This window comes from Carcharhinus amblyrhynchos, chromosome 5, assembly GCF_965287045.1.
Source record: "Carcharhinus amblyrhynchos chromosome 5, sCarAmb.v2.hapA, whole genome shotgun sequence".
NCBI classification, from domain to species: Eukaryota; Metazoa; Chordata; class Chondrichthyes; order Carcharhiniformes; family Carcharhinidae; genus Carcharhinus; species Carcharhinus amblyrhynchos.
Genome location: NC_137328.1, coordinates 46535780 through 46556377, shown reverse-complemented (window position 1 = coordinate 46556377; position 20598 = coordinate 46535780). Strand labels below are relative to the sequence as shown.

General features: G+C 42.3%; 1 protein-coding gene across 1 annotated transcript in view; it reads left to right on the top strand.

Moving 5' to 3' along the window:
• The window catches only part of fbn2 (fibrillin 2), a 344878-nt gene that overhangs the window by 294821 nt on the left and 29459 nt on the right, over positions 1–20598 (top strand). Inside the window, exons 54-56 of the mRNA XM_080188736.1 lie at positions 1049–1171; positions 4109–4240; positions 8671–8796. Of these exons, the coding sequence (XP_080044862.1) occupies positions 1049–1171; positions 4109–4240; positions 8671–8796 (381 nt within the window). The remainder of the gene's footprint in view (positions 1–1048; positions 1172–4108; positions 4241–8670; positions 8797–20598) is intronic.

The following is a 20598-nucleotide window of genomic DNA, read 5'->3' as shown; positions in this document are numbered from 1 at the left end:
CCAGAGGCCCAAATCCTGAAGTCACAAACATAGCTTATGTATTAAGGGACGTAGTGGCAGATTTGTAGGTACATACTTTGTCTAGTTTTGGTCTCCTTGAATTTGAAAAAGGATATAATTGCGTTAGAAGCAGTTCAGAGAAGGTTCAGTCGGCTCATTCTTGAGATGAAGGGGTTATCTTATGAAGAAAGGTTGGGCCTATAATCATTGGAGTTTAGAAGAATGAGAGGTGATATTATTAAAACATATCAAACTCTGACAGGACTTAATAGGGTGGATACCGGGAGGATGTTTCCTTTCTGCGGGGGGATGAGAGCCAGCATTCTCAGGTTTCAGATGCACCATTACAGCAGCCAGCAAGAACAGAGAATTTGATACTCAGCCAAACCTCTGTTCACAGCAGCGGACCAGATAATCCCAGCCGCGGGCAAGTTCGGAAAATTCCAACTGAGACAGTTTAAAAATAAGAGGCCCTTTTAAGATGGAAATGAAAATTTTTTTCCTCTCAGAAATTCTGGGGAATTCTTTACGCAAAAAAACTTGGTGATTCAATTTATTTGAGACTGAATTAGATTTTATATTCAACAAGGGAGTCAAGATTTATAGGGGGACTGACAGGAAAGTAACTGAAACCAAAAACAGATCAGCCATGATTTTATCAAATGGTGGGGCAGGCTTGAAGGACCAATTAGACTAGTCCTGCTTCTATGTTCCTTCCTATGCTATCAGTTCTTTTTCAGCTACATTGTTAAAACTTAAGAGGAAAACCTGCATCTGCTGTCTGCTGCACCCTTTTAATGTAGAAGAGATTTAAAATTGCTGAAGTACTCTTGTCTCTGCTGCAGGTAGGCAAGTTACTATGAGAAATGCAATTTTATTATAATTATTAATTATTTGTTGTTTTCTGACAGTTACGTTAGACCTACTCAGGTATAAACTGAACAATTTCTAATTCTATTAAGTGTGACCCATCATGACAGTAATTGAAAATATAAAATGCTTTGGAAGAGTCACAGTTTCTAATTTGATTTTTCTTTCTTCTTTTCAGACATAAATGAATGTGCCCTGAACCCACTTCTGTGTGCATTCCGCTGCATTAACACCTTTGGTTCCTATGAATGTACATGTCCTGCTGGCTACACTTTGAGGGAAGACAGGAAGATGTGCAGAGGTGAGGACAAATGACAGGGAAGAGAGCCAGTTGTAGCTGTCTGAAAGTTGAAAAGTGTAATACTCACACAGGGTATGACCACCAGGGGTTTATGTGATTGGGTTCTGACAAATTACAGTCTTGTTTATCAGTGCAGATTATCTCATATTTATATATTCTAAATATCTAATCATAGAATATTATTGCTGTCGAGAGACTGTGTGCCAAGGAAAAGATTACTTGATACATCAGGGTTGTACATTATGGCAAAGAGATTAAGAAAGTTTTGATTTGATTTATTATTGTCACATGTATTTGTATACAGTGAAAAATATTATTCTTTGTGTGCTATACAGACTTAGCATATTGTTCATAGAGAAGGAAAGGAGAGAGTGCAGAATGTAATCATAGCTAGACTGTAAAGAACAATCAACTTAATGTGAGGTGGTCCACTCAAAAGTCTGCTGGCAGCAGGGAAGAAGCTGTTCTTGAGTCAGCTGGTATGTGTCCTTAAGACTTTTGTATCTTTTTCCTGGTGGAGGAAGGTGGAAGAGAGAATGTCCAGGGTGTGTGGAGTCCTTAATTATGTTTGCTGCTTTCCTGAGACAGCGGGAAATGTAGGCAGTGTCAGTGGGTGGGAGACTGGTTTGAGTGATAGACTGGGCTTCGCTCATGGCTCTTTCTAGTTTCTTGCAGACTTGAACAGAGTAGAAACCATACCAAGCTGTGATACAACTAGAAAGAATGCTTTCTATGGTGCACCTGTGAAAGTTGGTGAGAGTTGTAGCAGACATGCCAAATTTCCTCCTCCTTTTGAGAAAGTAGAGGCCTTGGTGGGCTTTCTTAACTATAACGGCATGGGGAGAATAGGACAGTTTGTTGGTGATCTGGACACCAAAAACATGAAGCTCCCGACCATTTGTACTTCTCCCCCATAGATGTAGACAGGAACACGTTCTCCACTATGCTTCCTGAAGTCGATAACTATCTCCTTCGTTTTACTGACGTTAAGGAAGAGATTATCGTCGTTGCACCAGTTCACCAGATTCTCTATCTCTTTTTCTTGTATTCCGTTTCATCACTGTCTGAGGTCCAACCCACTACGTTGGTGTCATTAGCAAACTTGAAAATTGAATTGGAAAGAAATTTGGCGGTACAGTCATAGCTATATAAGGAGTATACTTGGGGGCTGAGGACACAGCCTTATGGGGCACAGGTGTTGAGGATGATCATGCAGGAGACGTTGTTGCCTATTCATACTAACTGTGGTCTTTGGATTAGGAAGTTCAGGATCCAGTCACAGAGGGAGGAGCCGAGCTCCAAGCCATGGAGTTTGGATATGAGTTTCATAGGAATAATGGCTGATCTGTAGTCGATAAATAGGAGTCTGACATAAGTGTCTTTGTCATCTAGTTTTTCCAGGGTTGAGTGCAGGGCCAGGGAGATGACATCTGCTATAGACTTGTTGTAGCAGTAGGCAAACTATAATGGATCCAGGCATCTAGGAGGCTGGAATTGATTCATGCCATGACTAATCTTTCGAAGCACTTCATAATGATGAATGTCAGAGCCACCAGACAATAGTCATTAAGGCACGCTACTTGGCTTTTCTTTGGTATCGGGATAGTGGTTTTCTTCTTGAAGCAGATAGGGACCTCAGACTGTTGTGAAGAGACGTTGAAAATGTCTGTGATTATCCCTGCCAGCTGTTCACATAGGATTTGTGTGCTCGTCCGGGTACCCCATCTGGGCCAGTTGCTTTCCATGGATTGACCTTCGAGAAGGCTGCCCTGACATCTGCAGTGGTGATCTCGGATACAGGTTCATCCGAGGCTTCTGGGATGGAGGGCACGTTCTCACTGACCTCTTGCTCAAAATGGGCACAGAATGCATTGAGCTTATCAGAGAGGGGTCATTCGTGCTGGCAATTTTACTTGCCTTCATCTTGTAGCCTATTATGCCTTGCAGACCTTGCCATAGTCGGCGGGGGTCCGTGTGGCTAGCCTGGCACTCTAGCTTGGTCCAGTATTGTTTTTTGGCATCTTTGATGGACCTCCTTAGATCATATCTGACTTTCTTGTATAGATCAGGGTCGCCTGACTTGAATGCCTCAGACCTAGACTTCAGCAAGCAGTGGATATTTCTGTTCATCTTCACCAAAGAAGTTGTCTTCTTTGGAAAAGAGGCTTTGAGCTGACATTATTGATGTTTACGAGATTATTCGGGGCATTAACAGAGTGATCCTGGTAAACTTTCTGCACTATGGCTAATATTCAAGCACCATAAGTCAAAGGTTATAAATTAGCAGTGAGAAAGAAAGGAGGACAACTTTCTCACCCAATACAACCGTAGAATACAATGGAATGAACAATGCAAATGAGTTTAACAGACAATAGCGTGCATTTCTGCAGAGACACGCAATTGAAGTATATGATTAGAAAATAGTTACGCTGTGCTGATGCATTAACAAGTGTGTCATGTTGAGCCTTTTCCTATTCCTAACAGCGTTGATCTTTTTTGCTTGTTTTTATGCTCTAGCCTGACACTTGTAAAGGTAGGTTAAGAGGGATCCAAATCTCATTTTAACCTAAATCCATTGCTCCATATTATACTCACAGTATTTCCTTGAACAATGGCGACTCCCATCCACTCATCAATACATCAACAAACATATGAGTAATCAAGCCCAGAGATTGCAGTCTATTGATGGCATGTGTCCCTAGAAATACCCAACAACATTGCCACACTGTACTATCTTCTTTTGCTTTTGCTTTTGAATATACTTTGCAATTTTACCACGAGATCACATATAGTGGTGACTTAGAAACATACAGTTTTTTTTTCACTTTGTTTGCCATCTCTTCATTTTTTTCTAAATAATCGGTATGTTAGATTATCCAAAATCTGAGACTTGCTTCATTTTACAAATCCACTTCCCACTATCTTGTTTCATCACAGACCTTGATGAATGTGCTCAGGAACTCCAAGACTGTGAGTCCAGAGGCATGATGTGCAAAAATCTGATTGGTACCTTCATGTGTATCTGCCCACCTGGAATGGTCCGCAGACCTGATGGAGATGGTTGTATGGGTAAGATCTTTTTGACTAACTGCAAAGGACATGAAATCTGTATTAAATTGTGTCATTTGGTGAAACAATGTATTGAAGTCTTCTGAAGGCTTACTCTCTCAAGACTATATTTGAAAATGTATGACAGATAGCTCTATTAAAGGAAGAATATGCAGCTAACCTAAATGCCCAAAATCATGCCAACTGTCAAACTGCTAGGAGGGAAACCTACAACTTCAGGGCCCTGCTCTGTGTGTGTTTGATGTGCATTTTCTGGGGCAGTACCACAGGGGCAAAGAAGCAGCCACTAAAATAAGAATGAGCATTTAAATAATGTACTGATGGTAACATGAGTGATGTTACAGTGTCTTCCAAGTCATTTTCCAGTGACTTCACTAGCCAGTTATTGGGAAGAAAAGCCTTCAATGGGACTTGAGTTAAAGAAGTTGCAGAGCCATTTCCTCACACCGGAAGATCTGTAAAGGCAAAGCCAACCATTTTGTTTGCCACGAGTAATCATGTTTTCTCATTCCTCACTTCAGTACAGTCACACAGCGGCCAGTGTAGCCAATTGGCTGCAATTTCTCAAAAGAGAACAGAGCTGGAATTTGTATTTCTAATAAGAAGTCTGCAACAGTGCACCATTTCCTTCCCTTGATTTGGAGCCAGTGTTGATTTTAGGCATTAATCCCACCCCATGGTCATTCATTTATTTAAAATATCTCTATACCAATGTATAGCCACATCCAACTGTAATCAGGCCAAATATTTGGGAAAAAATGCACCTGATTAATCTGGAGTGATGGGCAATTAGGGGAGGAAGTGGATTGGAGGAAATTGGACATGAATATCTCTAGGTCACCATTTTATGAAGTTAAACAGTGATTTTTAACTTGTGGACAACCAGTGGCCATTTGATAACTGTATTTGCCCTATGGCAATCAGCTGACCCATCAAACGATTGTGTTAATTCTACACCTCACTCATGATAATTGAGACAATAGCACCAATTTCAAATGATCCCTGGAATCATGTGACATGCATGGACCTAGAAAATAGAAGTGGTGTAGGTCATTTGGCCTTTCGAGCCTACTCCGCCATTCATTTTGATAAGACCACAAGACCATAAGACAGAGGAGCAGAATTAGGCCACTTGGCTCATCGAGTCTACTCCGCCATTCAATCATGGCTGATTTTTTTTCCTCATCCCCATTCTCCTGCCCTTTCCGCATAACCCCTGATCCCCTTATTAATCAAGAAAGTCATGACTGAAAGTTTCACCAGCGAATAAGTTTAGTTGGGACGGAAACCAGTTATATTACAGATGTAGAAACAGATGATTGTGGTGATGTAGATATGTTTCGGAAGCTCATCCCAATCAAAGAGGATACCAAAATTGTAAATGGTCTTGTTCCATACGAGACCGTGATCTGGGAGAAGGATGGAGTCATTGCAAATATTTTGAAGCAACAGAGTTGATACCTCAAATATTTACTCAAATGCTAGAGGCTATGATTAAATGTGAACAGGGATAATCTTTAAAAAGTTGAGCAGTTTTCATGAGACCCAACAAGATGACAAGGTGAATTAATGGGGTGTTTGAAATTATGAAGAGATGGAACATAGTATTCAGGCTTATGTGGGCTATCTGTGAGGCTGCAACAAGGTGAAGTGTCATATCCTGGACCAATCAATGAGCTTTGCATACTTGCTAGAGAGAAACATGATAAGAATCAGGGAAGATGTAGTCAACAAAGGAACTGGGGCTTATCTCTACTTTCCAATGGATCCACAGTCATTTTGACAGAGCAGAACAAGATACGGTATAGTATGAAGTGATGCTGTCAGATGCGGCAGTTTAAATTGGATAAGCCAGTTTTGAACCATGTGCACTCAGACTTGCTCACTTTGAACCCAAAGGAAAAAAGATTGGGACAGCTTCAGAGGGTAAAACCAGAATGGGAAACAGTGAAAGTCTTGCTGGGGACAAAGCATCAAATTTGTTGTTTGGAAATGTGGTGAGCAAATCAATAGTTCCTTCCATTGGGAATGGAGATCCAAAGCTTATCCAGTACACAGTTTGGGAGCAGCTGGGAAAGGGGTTTTCTACAGTAAATGCAGAAGAAAATGCGATTGAAGGAAAATGAAGGGATGTGAGTGATGACAGTTACGAGAATGTAATCTGAGTGTCAGCAATTGAGAGTAATGCCATATGTATTCCAAAAGCATGCATATAAAATGCAGGTTTAATTTGTGGTTACCATAAACATCAGAATATAAGATAGATTTTGTAACTTGGGTTATCCTTACAAATCTGTACATACCTGTAAAGGGTATATTTGTGTATTTATAGTTCATTTTTCCATAGCTGACCATCAAATTCAATCTCCTGATCCCACCTTCCCCCATATCCCTTGGTCCCTTTAACCCCAAGAGCTATGTATAATTTCTTCATGACACCCATGAGTCCATCTTCAGCACTTGGTACTGATATTAACTCTCCTTTCCATGCTAAAACCAGTGTCGGGTTAGTTACGGTGAAGTCATACCCCATCTCCTCTTATCTCTCTGCCTGCCTGTCATCTTCTGATCATAATCAGCCCTTTTGAGCAGGCAAATAACACATTGTTAAAAAGAAAACAGAGTCTGTCTTTGAATATATAGGCTGCAATAAAAGATCAGCAGCGTGAGTTGGGCAGTGAGGCTTCCCTATTGATCAAGACCAGATTTGAAGATGATTCAAAGGGTTTAATTGCAAGTTACCTCATGGTTCAGGAGGAGCAGGAAAACTAAGGAAGCCTTGGGTCTCATTTTGTCTAGGCGCTCCAACCCTACTGCAGCCAGGAAGTGCACCTTCACTCCCCCCATCCCAATCCCTCTAATTGTCATGGGAAGCTTCATTCCCACATTAATTAATAGTTGGAATCATTTTCATGCATTAGATCAGATAATCGCTCTGACCACATGTTGTAGGTAAAATAATACCTCTGAGACCACTTGTGAGTCAAAGTATAGCAAGCTTATTCAAAAGCTTTTGGGCAATACTTGTCCTCCATCGTGTGAACATGGCTGCCTCAGTGGTTTCTTCATAGTTATCTCAAGACCACAATTGTCCCACATCTCAACACCTGTGGTGTGATTAGCTATTAGCTATCATACAGGCCGCACAAACAAATTAACTTCATATGAGGTAACAGGGCCAGTATAACAATTTTATGTTCGTAGGTACCTATATAGCATACAACATATCGGTACATAATACATAAACAGTACATAACAAATATATATGAAGGCATGCATGTAAGCTCCAATAGGTTAGACAGAAATCCATAATATTAAAGACACAAAAATAGATACTAGCCACATTTCTGCACACAATTAGCTGGGACTATCACAAACTTGTGTACAACAGCAGGAACAGCTGCTTTCTTCTCTGACTGGGATACATGAGAACAAGTCTTGCTTTTTTACAGATCTCTAAGTATTACAAAGTTCATCAACCCATTCGCTACTTCACCACATTTAGAAGGGATCCAAAGGATGTCTGGTCATTAAGAACAGCTGAGCTACTACATCCTTGAACTCCACAATGTTTCAGGGATACACTCTGTACTGACCCGACTTTAAAAATGGGCCATCATGTCTTTCACGTTGTTGCCCACCCAACCTAATAACCCTGCTCCTTCACCTCCCCCCGCCCCCCACACACCTGACCTGTCCTGACCTGACATCACCACCCGATCCACCTGTCATCCATTCCACCTGCCATGCTTTACACCAACTTCCCTACCCACCTGCCACTTAACTCACCCACCCCTTCCTTCTTACCCACCCACATATTCACTCAATCATTCATGCACGAACACACTGAAAAGCTATTTAAATGTCCTAGGGTTAGAATATGGCAGATGGTGATGTAAAAACAAGATATGACTTGCTTTTCTCCAATGACCTAGTGCTACAAAGAAGCAGTTCAATTTCAGGTATGCTCTGCATTTCTAGAGAAATGTGGAGCTCCAAAATGGTGGAGAAAAGTAGAAGTGGAGTGGCAATCCAACAATGATTGTTGCTCTTCGTAAGATTTGGATCAACCTAGTTAAACTTGCAATTATTTGATTGAATTCACTCTGTGCAATATTAGTACAAATCTATTGATATATGTATATATGCAATGGAATTGTTTCCTTTGCTATTTTAATGATGATTTTAATCTATGTACTTTGAATATGTTACTGTTTTTGCTAATAGCAAACAGGAATTCCATTAAAATGTGCTAATCAATTCATCAACAATACATTAGGACAATTCTCTCCATTGTTGAGAAGCTGAACAATGATTTCAAAAATAATTAATACAATTTTTTTTGTATAGAAGGTGAAGGAATCAAAATAGGTTAGTTGTAAGTCAGTTTTTTTATTCTTAAATTTGTCTTGAATCTTTCCCAATTCTAGATGACAATGAGTGCTGGAGCAAGCCAGGCATCTGTGAAAATGGACGCTGTATAAACATTGTTGGCAGTTACAAATGTGACTGCAATGATGGATTCCGAGCAACTCCCTCTGGCACTGAATGCATTGGTAAGTCGAGCTTACATGAACGTTTCAGAACCCTAATTGTTCTGAGCAGCAAATAAAACTGCATATCCATTTTGAGGAGGAACAGAGTCCTCTGAAACTATCTATCAGTTCTGTGTTCTGAGATTTTCTAATCAAAATATATTCATGGTGTTAAAAAGAATACCTGTGAATGCTGGAATATTGAAACAAAAACAAATGCTGAACACATCATCATCAAGAAGAGAAAGATCCAATTGGCGACAACAAAAATATGTCAATGAAAGTCTCGGTTTACCAATTTATAAAATGATTTACCCATTGTCTTCAGAAACATAAATTGGGATAGGCTCCACTTCTCACAATCAAGCAAATAATATGAACTTTTTTTTGCACAGTGTAGCATAGACTAGAGATGCATGAAGTCACAAACTGATAGTCCAACTTCCTGCTACCTCCTTCACCATTAATCTTGTTTGGTTGCCATAATGTGGAGATGCTGGCTTTGGACTGGGTTGGACACAGTAAGAAATCTCACAACACCAGGTTAAAGTCTAACAGGTTTATTTGGAATCATGAGCTTTCAGAGCACTGCTCCTTCATCAGGTGAGTGATGAAGGACCAGCATTCCAAAAGCTTGTGATTCCAGATAAACCTGTTGGACTTTAATCTGGTGTTGTGAAACTTCTTACTTGTTTGGTGTGAGCACAGACTCTGTCAACAAAAAGACAATGTGGGAACTGTTAATAGAAGGACAGGCTTAAAGTCCAAATGAGAAAGGAAAAATTGATTCAAAACCAAGTGTACCAAGTGTAGGGCATATTTTAGAAAAGTGAGCAATGAGATAGCTAAGATAAAGTAGAAAGAGAAATCGGCACAAGACTGTTGATCAACAATGTGATTACTTCAATTTTCAGAATGTTCTCATATTGAAAATATTAGAACCAAACTTTGAAGAAGCGGGCATGCAACATCTTTGGATATGATAAGAGCAATAAAACTACTAGAAAATGTGGCAAGAAAGGTTAAGAGAGGATGTGGAAGTGGGACCTCAAAAATATTTCAAACTTGCATTCACATCACATCTTTGCCATTGTAGAATGCCGTAAGATGTTTTCAAACAAAATTTGACACCAAGCTACGTAAGAAGATATTAAGATGGATTGGTCAAAACTCGGTCAAAGAAGGATGTTTTACGTGGTATTTACAGGAGTAGAGAGGCTACTGAGGGATATCCAAAGTCCAGAGCCCTGGCAGCTAGCTGAAGGTATGGCTGCCAATGGTGACTGATTAGAAATTGGAGACCAGAATTGGAGGAGCACCGTGTAGTTTGTGGAGGTAGGGGGATATCAGGCCAGGAGCAATTTAAGTAAGCATTTTAAAATCAGGACTTTGCCAGAACAGAAGCCAATGTAGTCAATAGGCACAGGAACGATGAGTGAATGAATAAAGGAGCAGAGTTTTGGATAAGTTCAAGTTTATGCAGGGTGGAAGATGAGAGCCAAGTCAAGAGACCATTGGAATAGTCAAATCAGAGGTTACAAAGTCATGACTGAAGGTTTCAGCAGCAAATAAACTTAGCTGGGACGGAAACAAGCTATATTTCAGAGATAGAAGGGGGTTCTGGTGATGTGGATATGGTTTCGGAAGCTCATCTCAATCAAATAGGATGCCGAAGTTGTAAATCATCTGGTTCCATATCAGACCATAATCTGGGAGAAGAATAGAGTTATTGCAAATATTTTGAGGCAAAAGAGTTGATATAACAAAGATTTATTCAAATGCTAGAGGCAATGATTAAATATAAACAGGGATAATCTTTAAAAATTGAGCTGTTGCCATCTTGTTGGGTGTCATGAAAAGGTGAATTAATAGGGGTGTTTGAAATTATGAAGAGGTGGAACATAGTATTCAGACTTAAGTGGGCTATCTGTGAGTCTGCAACAAACAAAGTGAGGTGTCGCAGCAGCAGAGACAGCTGTACAAGTGGTTTCTGTCTTCTGGAAATATCAATGAGCTTTTGCATATTTGCTAGAGAGAAACATGAAAGGAATCAGGGAAGAGGTAGTAGACAATGAAACTGGGGCTTATCTCTACTTTCAATGGATCCACAGTCATTTTGACAGAGCAGAACAAGATACAGTATAGTATGCTGCTAGATGTGGCAGTTTTAACTGGATAAGGCAATTTTGAACCATGTGCACTCAGATTTGCTCACTTTGAACTCAAAGGAAAAAAAGATTGGGACAGTTTCAGTGGGTAAAACTAGAATGGGAAACAGTGAAAGTCTTGCTGGGGACAAAGCATCAAATCTGCTGTTTGGAAATGTGGTGAGCAAATCAATAGTTCCTTCCATTGGGAATGGAGATCCAAAGCTTATCCAGTACACAGTTTGGGAACAGCTGGGAAAGGGGTTTTCTACAGTGAATGCAGAAGAAAATGTGAAGGAAAGTGAAGGGATGTGAGTAATGACAGTTACAAGAATGTCAGTGATTGAGAGTAATGCCATATGTATTCCAAAAACATGCTTATAAAATGCACGTTTAATTTGTGTTTACCATGTGTATCAGAATATAAGATAGATATTGTAACTTGTGTGATCCTTATCAATCTGTATATATCTCTAAAGGATATATTTGTGTATTTATAGTTCAATTTCCTTGTTTAATAAATGTTTTATTCTTTCGTTAAAAGTTCATCAGTAAACTCTGTGACTATTCAGTAGCCGCTTCCCACATTTTTAAACAGAAAATAAATGTCAGGGACTGCAATTTTCCAGCTGTTCACATCGATGGGATGTGCTGCTCCAGCTGACAGCGCACCCCTGGCACGGGTAGCATGAGGCGCAGTCAATGGAAAATCCCATTGACAGCGGTGGGGCCAGAAGATTCGACCACCAGTGAACAGCACGTCATCTCTCGCAGCGAGAAACACACAACAGGGAGGCCAAAAATCACTCCCCACCTACCCCCCCCACACTCTCCAGGAGCTATCAGACCTAGTCCCACCCTAGGATCTGACTTGTTCAGTAGTAACATCAGCGGGGATCATAACGGTACCACATAAGGCTCATTGGAGAAACAGAGGGTAGCTGTGACATTGTTCAAGAAGAATTCGGACCTGTTACAGTGGCAGTAGAAAGGAAAGCTGAGGAGTTAAGTTGTTGGGGCAAGGATTGGAGGGGGTGGGGGTTAAGGGAATTGCAAATTAACTGAGGGAAGAGACCATTGGTGATGGATCCAGGTGAGAGGAAGGGAAGGAAAGAAGATACAACAGCACAAAAACTGTTTAAACTTTTACGAAAAGAAAATAGACTTGGGTTTGCAGTAGAAATTAAAGCACAAATGTAAATGGCACAACATGAAATCATGTTACATTGTCATGGCAGAGATTAGATTACGCTCTTTAATTGGAATAAGATTGTAATTTTTTCACAGCTGAAAGTTTTGATCTTTCAAGAGCTGGCTGCATTGCTCCACAATATTTACTTTTGAGTTAGTTGTTACAATTTGGAAGGAATTGCATTTCCTTGTCAAGGTGCCAAAAATGGCTGGGTTACTCCTTTTCATTGCTCTGGAACTTAAAACCAATCCTGGAAGAACAAAGGGCACTTTGTTACTGACTATGTATTAGAGTTCCCTGTCAGTAAAGGTAATGAGTCTGAGAAGTTCACCTCTCTCTTCTCTCCCACACAGAGGTTGATGCTAATTGGAATACGTCAATTTAATTTGTCAGAAAATGAGCAATACCTAATTTCTAATCTTCCTGGTTATTCTTGCTCTCTCAGTGAACTCTCCTCTCTTGCCCAATATACCCACACCTTCCCACGTAGCAAGGACCATTTCCCCAACTTTATAACAGCACTGACAAACTTCCTTCCTCCACACAAGGTGTTATTTTAAACCATTTTTCGGGTTAGAACAGCTAGTAGTTCACTGGGAAATACCTGCTGAAGGTTTGAGTTGAGTTGTGACTGACTCTGATATTCAGTATGGAAAGTGAATATTCAGTTGTGAAATGGAATGATATAGGCTACGTTTCTTTCAATTTGATACTATCCTTAACTTCCCTATTTAGCCATGGATGCTGCATCTTCCTCCAAGAGCCTTTCTTTCTCAGTGGGATAAATCTTTTCTGAGCTTTATTAAATATTTCTTCCTACTGCTTCTATTGTGCTATCTTTTAACCTAGTTTCCCACGTTTGCTTTCATACTTTCTCTGTTACCTTTATTTGGGTTTAAAGCACTAGTTGTGGACCCACACTTCCCCATTTCAAACTGAACATGAAATTCTATCATGTTGTGATTGCTATGACCTAAAACCTCCTTTACCATGAAGTTATTAATTAATCCTGTATCATTGCATATTACTGTATGCTCCTTGGTTGGCCCTACAACATACTGCTCTAAGAAATTGTCCTGAAAACATTCTACCAACCCATTTTCCAGGCTACCTTTGCCAGTCTATTTTTTCAAATCTACACGTAGATTACGGTCACCCATGATTATTGCAACAGCTCTTTTATGCACCCCATTTATTACTTCCTCTGTGCTCTGTGTCACAGTGTAACTACTGTTAGAGAGCCTTGAAACTACTCTCACAAGAAGCTAGAACTTTTGACCTGCTGGCTTCATTGCAGAGATTGGCATTTCCTGTCTCTCCACAATGTTCATGGAGATGGCCAGGTTTTTAAAGAGTTATATTTCAGGATCCCTGGTATGCACAAGGGTAAAGGTAATTTCAAAAGATCCCGCTCATGCCCTCTATGGAAAGTTATTCTACCCCATCCAGTCTTATGCTCTCGTGCCAATTACACTCCCACTTATCCATTTTCCTCATACTCCCATGCTGAGCTCTGCCCTTCTGTCTACACCATGTCTCCTCTAGCCCCCCATGCTGAGCTCTGCCTTTTTACCCACCATCGCATATCCCCTGTAGTCTGCCCTTGCACCCATCACCCTCCTCAGGCCCCTCATGCTCTCTAAGCTCCATGCTCATTGACTTTCTAGAACCAATGAATACTAGCATGTATAGTGGATCTTAAAACAAAAAATGTCATCCACTGATAATTTTTCATTTGAAACACAGGCCTGGGTGATAAGGTAATAAAAGTGTACAGTACACCAGTGAGCATGGATGTGCTAGTACGTGGCATAGAGGGTCTGAAGGAGCTAGCAGAAGAGCAAAGCTTAGCATGGAGGGCCTGAATGGATGGGTAGAAAGGCAGAGCTTGGGAGAGCAGGAAGAAAGAGGCCAAAGAGGATGGGTGGGGACATGACATTGCATGGATGGGTAGGCAACGTATTTGGAAGGTGAAGTGGGTATGAGAGGTGAGGAATGCCTTTGTTTTTTGTTTCACTGGGACAAAGTTCCCTAGCGCCAAGGCAGGCCTTTTAAACTGTCCACCTCGGCACTCAGCAGCCCCAGTGTCTGCTTCCCCACTTTTCCCTGTGTCAACTGGTTTAGATCCAGCTCACACCTGCCCCCCAGTAATGAAGATTCCATCTTGGACAGTACTTTCTCCTGAGGCAGACAGGCCAATTGGGAATTTTTTCTGCCTCAGGATTGAAAGTGCCATGTTTTGTCTCTGCTGAAGCCAACAAAGAGCAGCATGGTGGCATAGTGGTTAGCACTGCTTCCTCATAGCACTCAGGTTCAATTCTAGACTTGTGTTACTGTCTGTGTGGAGTCTGCATATCCTCCCCATGTCTGCGTGGATTTCCTTCGGGTGCTCTGGTTTCCTCCCGCATCAAAAGATGTACAGGTTAAATTGATTGGCCATGCTAAGTTGCCTCTTAGTGTTGGGGGATTAGCAGAGTAAATAGTGGGGTTACATGGATAGGGCCTGTGTGGGATTGTTGTTGGCGCAGGCTCAATGGACCAAATGGCCTCCTCCTGCAGTGTAGGAATTCTATGAAAAAAGCTGTGATTCCTAACATCTTCAGACTTCTTCTGCCCTTTCCCCTGCTGTCTCTTCTTTGGTATATTGTGTTTCCACTGTTGCACCAACTGAGTTTTCTCGGTGTCACTTCTGGGCTCCCTCATCTTGTTGGCTGGAATCCCACCCGCAGCTCAGTATACGTGGCCAATTAATGAGTCAGGGCTGCACCGGTGTTGGAGGAGCTGGTTGATGTCCTGCTCCTCTGAAATGCCAGCATGAAGAAGAAGGCACAGTCCTACAAATTGTAATTTGCTTCATGTGCTCCTTTTTTCATTTCACTGTTGGGAATAAAATTCTTACTACTTTATGCACCTAGCACTAGCATGAAGTATTATCAACTGATGTGAATGCAACATAGGATTGATCTTGCTAATTTGCTTTTTGGTATATAATGGCAAAACTCTTCAATCTCAGGATTGTAAGAACTTAATCTAAACTATTAGACATCATTAGCTTACTAACTTTGTGAGCTGTATTTTAAAAATGCAACTCACTTCTGAAACTGTTTTACATATTTTTCACCATTATGCTGCACATATATGCAGGATTTACAGTGAAAGGGTTTTGTGTTGTTTTGTCCCAGCTCACATTCTCTGTCCCCAGCTAGTATTTACCTTCTGCTCCCAATAGCCTGAAATGATTTTCCCTTTTGATAATGTTATTCGTTTATGGGAGATAGACTTCACTGACTGGCCTACATTTATTGCCCAACCCTAGTTGCCCTTGAGAGGGTGGTGGTGAGCTGCTTTCTAATGTGTCAAATCAGACGGGAAAAGTGGGCTGCGGTGCCAGCTTTCCCCGCCATATTTTTCAACAAATTGTCAAAGAAATCCTCGAGGGAGGTCTCACAACTTCATGCTGGTGCAGACCCTGATTTGGAAATAATAAAAATGAAATACAAATACTCCACAGAACCTCCCTGCCACCATCCCCCCACTTTCCCCCACAAGATTAGAGAACACCCTTGCGCCTCACATGGACAAGGAAATCCCCCCCAACCTAAATCTTCCGAATGCAAGCCTCCCTGGCAATGCCTAGACAGCGATGTAGAGATACTGGCATTGGACTGGGCTAAACACAGTAAGAAGTCTCACAACACCAGGTTAGAGTCCAACCAGTTTATTTGACAGTAATCCCACAAGCTTTCAGAAACGGTGTCCCTTCGTCAGGTGTTTGGAAGGTTCTCAACCTTTGAGAACCAACCAGGTTAAGGAACTGGAACTGCAGCTCGGGGACTTTCGCCTCATTAGAGAGAATGAGGAGGTAATTGATAGAAGCTACCGGCAAGTGGTCACACCGGGGCAACGGGAAGAAGGCAAGTGGGTAACTGTTAGGAAGGGGGAAGCTCATGTAATGGAGAGCACGCCGGTGGATGTCCCCCTTCAAGATAAGTACTCCTGTCTGAGTACTTCTGGGGGTGACAGCTCATCTTGGGGAGGAAGCGGTGGCCAGGCCTCTGGAGCTGAGCCTGACCCAGTACTTCAAAAAAGTAAGAAAAAGAGCAGCAAGGCAGTGTTAATAGGGGACTCCATTGTGAGTGGATCAGACAGGCATTTTTGCAAACGCAGACGGGAGTCGTGGATGGTGGTTTGCCTCCCTGGAGCTGGGATCTGGGATGTCTCTGGACGTGTCATAGGCAGGAAGAGAGAAGCGGTCATGAAAAGGGATTATAGGGAATTAGGTAGACAGCTGAGAAAGAGGAACGCAAAGGTAGTAATCTCAGGATTGCTGCCTGCGCCACAGGAGAGTGAGAGCAGGAATGGAATGAGGTGGAGGGTGAACGTGTGGCTGAGGGATTGGAGCAGGGGGCGGGGAATCCGGTTCCTGGATTATTGGGACCTCTTTAGGCGCAGGTGTGACCTGTTCAGTAAGGACGGGTGGCACTTGGTCCCCCTGGGATTCAATATCTTGGCGGGAAGGTTGGCTAGGGCTACTGGGGGGGCTTTAAACTAGAAAGGTTGGGGGGAGGGAATAGGGATGAGGAGACTGAGAGTGAGGAGGTTAGCTCCCAGGTAGAGAAGGACTGTAGACAGTATGGGAGGGAGGTTAGACGGGTGATGGAGAAGGGAAGTGCCCAGGCTGAGGGTCTGAGGTGTTTCTATTTTAACGCCAGGAGAGTAGTGAACAAAGTAGATGAGCTTAGGGCGTGGATTGCTGCTTGGGAATGTGATGTGGTGGCCATTTCAGAGACTTGGATGTCTCAGGGACAGGACTGGGTACTTCAGGTGCCGGGATTCAGATGCTTCAGGAAGGACAGGGTGGGAGGCAAAAGAGGTGGCAGAGTGGCACTGTTGATCTGGGACAGTGTCATGGCTGCAGAGAAGGTGGATGCTGTGGAGAGACTGTCTACGGAGTCTCTGTGGGTGGAAGTTAGGAACAGCAAAGGGTCAATAACTTTGCTGGGTGTTTTCCATAGGCCACCCAATAGTGACAGGGAAGTTGAGGTGCAGATAGGGAAACAGATCCTAGAGAGATGTAGTAATAACAGAGTTGTTGTGATGGGAGACTTTAATTTTCCAATCATCGACTGGAATATCCCTAGGGTAAGGGGTTTGGTTGGGGAGGAGTTTGTTAGGTGTGTTCAGGAGGGTTTCCTGACACAACACATGGATAAGCCTACGAGAGGAGAGGCTGTACTTGACCTGGTGCTGGCTAATGAACCAGGACAGGTGTCGGATCTCTCGGTGGGAGAGCATCTCGAGGATGGAGATCATAATTCTATCTCCTTCACAATAGCATTGGAAAGAGATAGGATCAGGCAGGCTAGGAAGGTGTTTGTCTGGAGTAAGGGGAAATATGAAGACATCAGGCAGATAATTGGATGAGTAAACTGGAAGGAGGTGTTCTTGGGGAAAAGTACTGAAGGAAGATGGTGGATTTTCAAGGAATGTTTGACTGGAGCTCTGCACAACAATGTTCTGATGAGACCAGGAGGTTTTGGTAGGTCGCGGGAGCCATGGTGCACAAAGGTTGTAGTGAACCTAGTCAGGAAGAAAAGAAAGGCGTATAAAAGGTTCAGAGAGTTAAGAGATGTTAAGGATCTAGAGGAGTATAAGGCTTGTAGAAAGGAGCTTAAAAAGGAAATTAGGAGAGCCAGAAGGGGACATGAGAAAGCCTTGGTGGGTAAGATTAAGGAGAATCCCAAGGCATTCTACAAATATGTGAAGAGTAAAAGGATGAGAAGAGAAGGGATAGGACCTATAAAAGGTGAAGGGGGAAAAGTCTGTGCGGAACCGGAAGAAATGGCAGAGGTGCTTAATGAGCTCTTTGCCTCGGTATTCACGGTGGAAAGTGATCTGGGAGGTTATACTACAGGTTTGCAGCAGATTGAAAAGATTGAGTATATGCATGTTAAGAAAGAGGATGTGTTGGAACTTTTAAATTCTATCAAGGTAGATAAGTCGCCAGGACCGGATGGGATGTACCCCAGGTTATTGTGGGAGGTGAGGGAACTGATTGCAGAGCGCCTGGCGATAATCTTTGCATCGTCGATGGAGACGGGAGAGGTTCAGGAGGATTGGAGGATTGCGGATGTGGTTCCTATTTTCAAGAAAGGGAACAGGGATAGCCCAGGAAATTACCGACCGGTGAGTCAGACCTCAGTGGTTGGTAAGTTGATAGAGACGATTCTGATGGACAAGATTTATGAGCATTTAGAGAATGATCAGAAATAGTCAGCACTGCTTTGTCAAGGGCAGGTCGTACCTTACGAGCCTAGTTGAGTTCTTTGAAAATGTGACTGAACACATTGACGAAGGAAGAGCGGTGGACGTGGTTTACATGGACTTTAGCAAGGCGTTTGATAAGGTCCTCCATGCAAGATTTCTTGAGAAAGTGAGAGGGCATGGTATCCAAGGGGCTTTGGCCTTGTGGATCCAGAACTGGCTTGCCCGCAGAAGGCAGAGAGTAGTTGTGGCTGGGTCTTTTTCTGCATGGAGGTCAGTCACCAGTGGAGTGCCCCAGGGATCTGTTCTAGGACCCTTGCTGTTTGTCATTTTCATAAATGACCTGGATGAGGAAGTGGAGGGATGGGTTAGTAAGTTCGCCGACGATACGAAGGTTGGTGGTGTTGTGGATAGTCTGGAGGGATGTCAGAAGTTGCAGTGTGACTTAGATAGGATGCAAGACTGGGCGGAGAAGTGGCAGATGGACTTCAACACGGATAAATGTGTAGTGGTCCATTTTGGCAGGACCAATGGGTTGCAGGAGTGCAATATCAAGGGTAGGAGTCTTAGCTGTGTTGAAGAGCAGAAGAATCTTGGGGTCCAGGTCCACTGGACTCTTAAATCGGCCTCGCAGGTGGAGGATGTGGTCAAGAAGGCATATGGTGTACTGGCCTTCATTAATCGAGGGATTGAGTTTAGGAGTTGGGAGGTAATGCTGCAACTTTATAAAACCCTTGTCAGACCCCACTTGGAGTACTGTGCGCAGCTCTGGTCGCCTCACTACAGGAAGGATGTGGAAGCTATTGAGAGGGTGCAGAGGAGATTTACAAGGATGTTGCCTGGATTGGGAGGCATGCCTTAGGTTGAGGGAGCCAGGCCTCTTCTCCCTGGAGAGACAAAGGTTGAGAGGCGACCTGATAGAGGTTTATAAAATGTTGAGAGGAATAGATAGGGTGGGTTCTCAGAGGCTATTTCCCAGGGCTGAAATGGTCGCCACGAGAGGACACAGGTTTAAGGTGCTGGGGAGCAAGTACAGAGGAGATGTTAGGGGTAAGTTTTTCACTGAGGGTGGTGAGTGAGTGGAATCGGCTGCCGTCAGTGATGGTAGAGGCGAACTCGCTGGGGTGTCTTAAAAGACTTCTGGATGAGTATATGGGATCTAATTGGTTTGGGAGTTACAGATAGTTCTATGGCTTGGTAGGTATAGATGTGATCGGCGCAACTTGTGGGCTGAAGGGCCTGTTTGTGCTGTAGTGTTCTATGTTCTATATGCCACTCATTTTGTAGCCACAACATCCACAGATTCTCCTTTCATTATCTAAGAGGCCAGAAACTCATTTATCTTATTCCTCTCTCTTGCAAGTGACCAAGTATCTGAAACGAGCCTAGTGTATCTATGTCCCATCTTATCATTGGGTCCTTCTTCTTTATTTTGCTGGAATTGCAATGTGAGTACACTGCCTTTAAACATAGGAATCAATAACAGATCACATAACCCTACATACCTACTGTCATTTAGTTAGATCATGGGTGATCTGTAGCACAAATCAATTTACCAGCCTCTATTGATTTACCAGTCTCTATTGCATATCCTTTCACCTTGTTACCTAATGAAAACATGGCAGTTTCAACATTGAAAACTTCAATTAACACATTATTCACAACCATTTTGGGGTCATTTTCCAGATTTAAATTAGGTCTAGTGTGAAAACGTACTTTCTAACTTCACTTCTAAATGGCCTAGGTCTAAATTTAGGAATAGTCCCTCTTGTTCTGGATTCTTCCACCAGAGGAAATCATTTCTTTGTCTCAATCCTTCAAATACTTTAAGCATTTTAAACTCCTCAATTAGATGCAGGGTAGGTGGGCTGCTAGTTTAGATGGCATCATTTTCTTTTGAGACACATACTTATACTTTCAACTAAGATGCAGCCAACTTATAGTATCTGCTTCTGTTATGCCAGTCTCTGTATGGACATATTGTAACATCATGCTAATGAGGAAAATACTGTAATACACAGAGAGTAGCAAAACTAATTTTTTACCTGATTCAGTTATTTACACAATTGCAATACTGACCTAACATCTAATCTAATTCATTGCTAGACAATTGGCCATGGGGCCCTGGTGCCAAATCCAGAACAAATTTAATTATACTAATGACATTGTGTCTGCCACAGCACTTTTTGGTGAAAGACTTGCAGCTCATAAACCATTCAG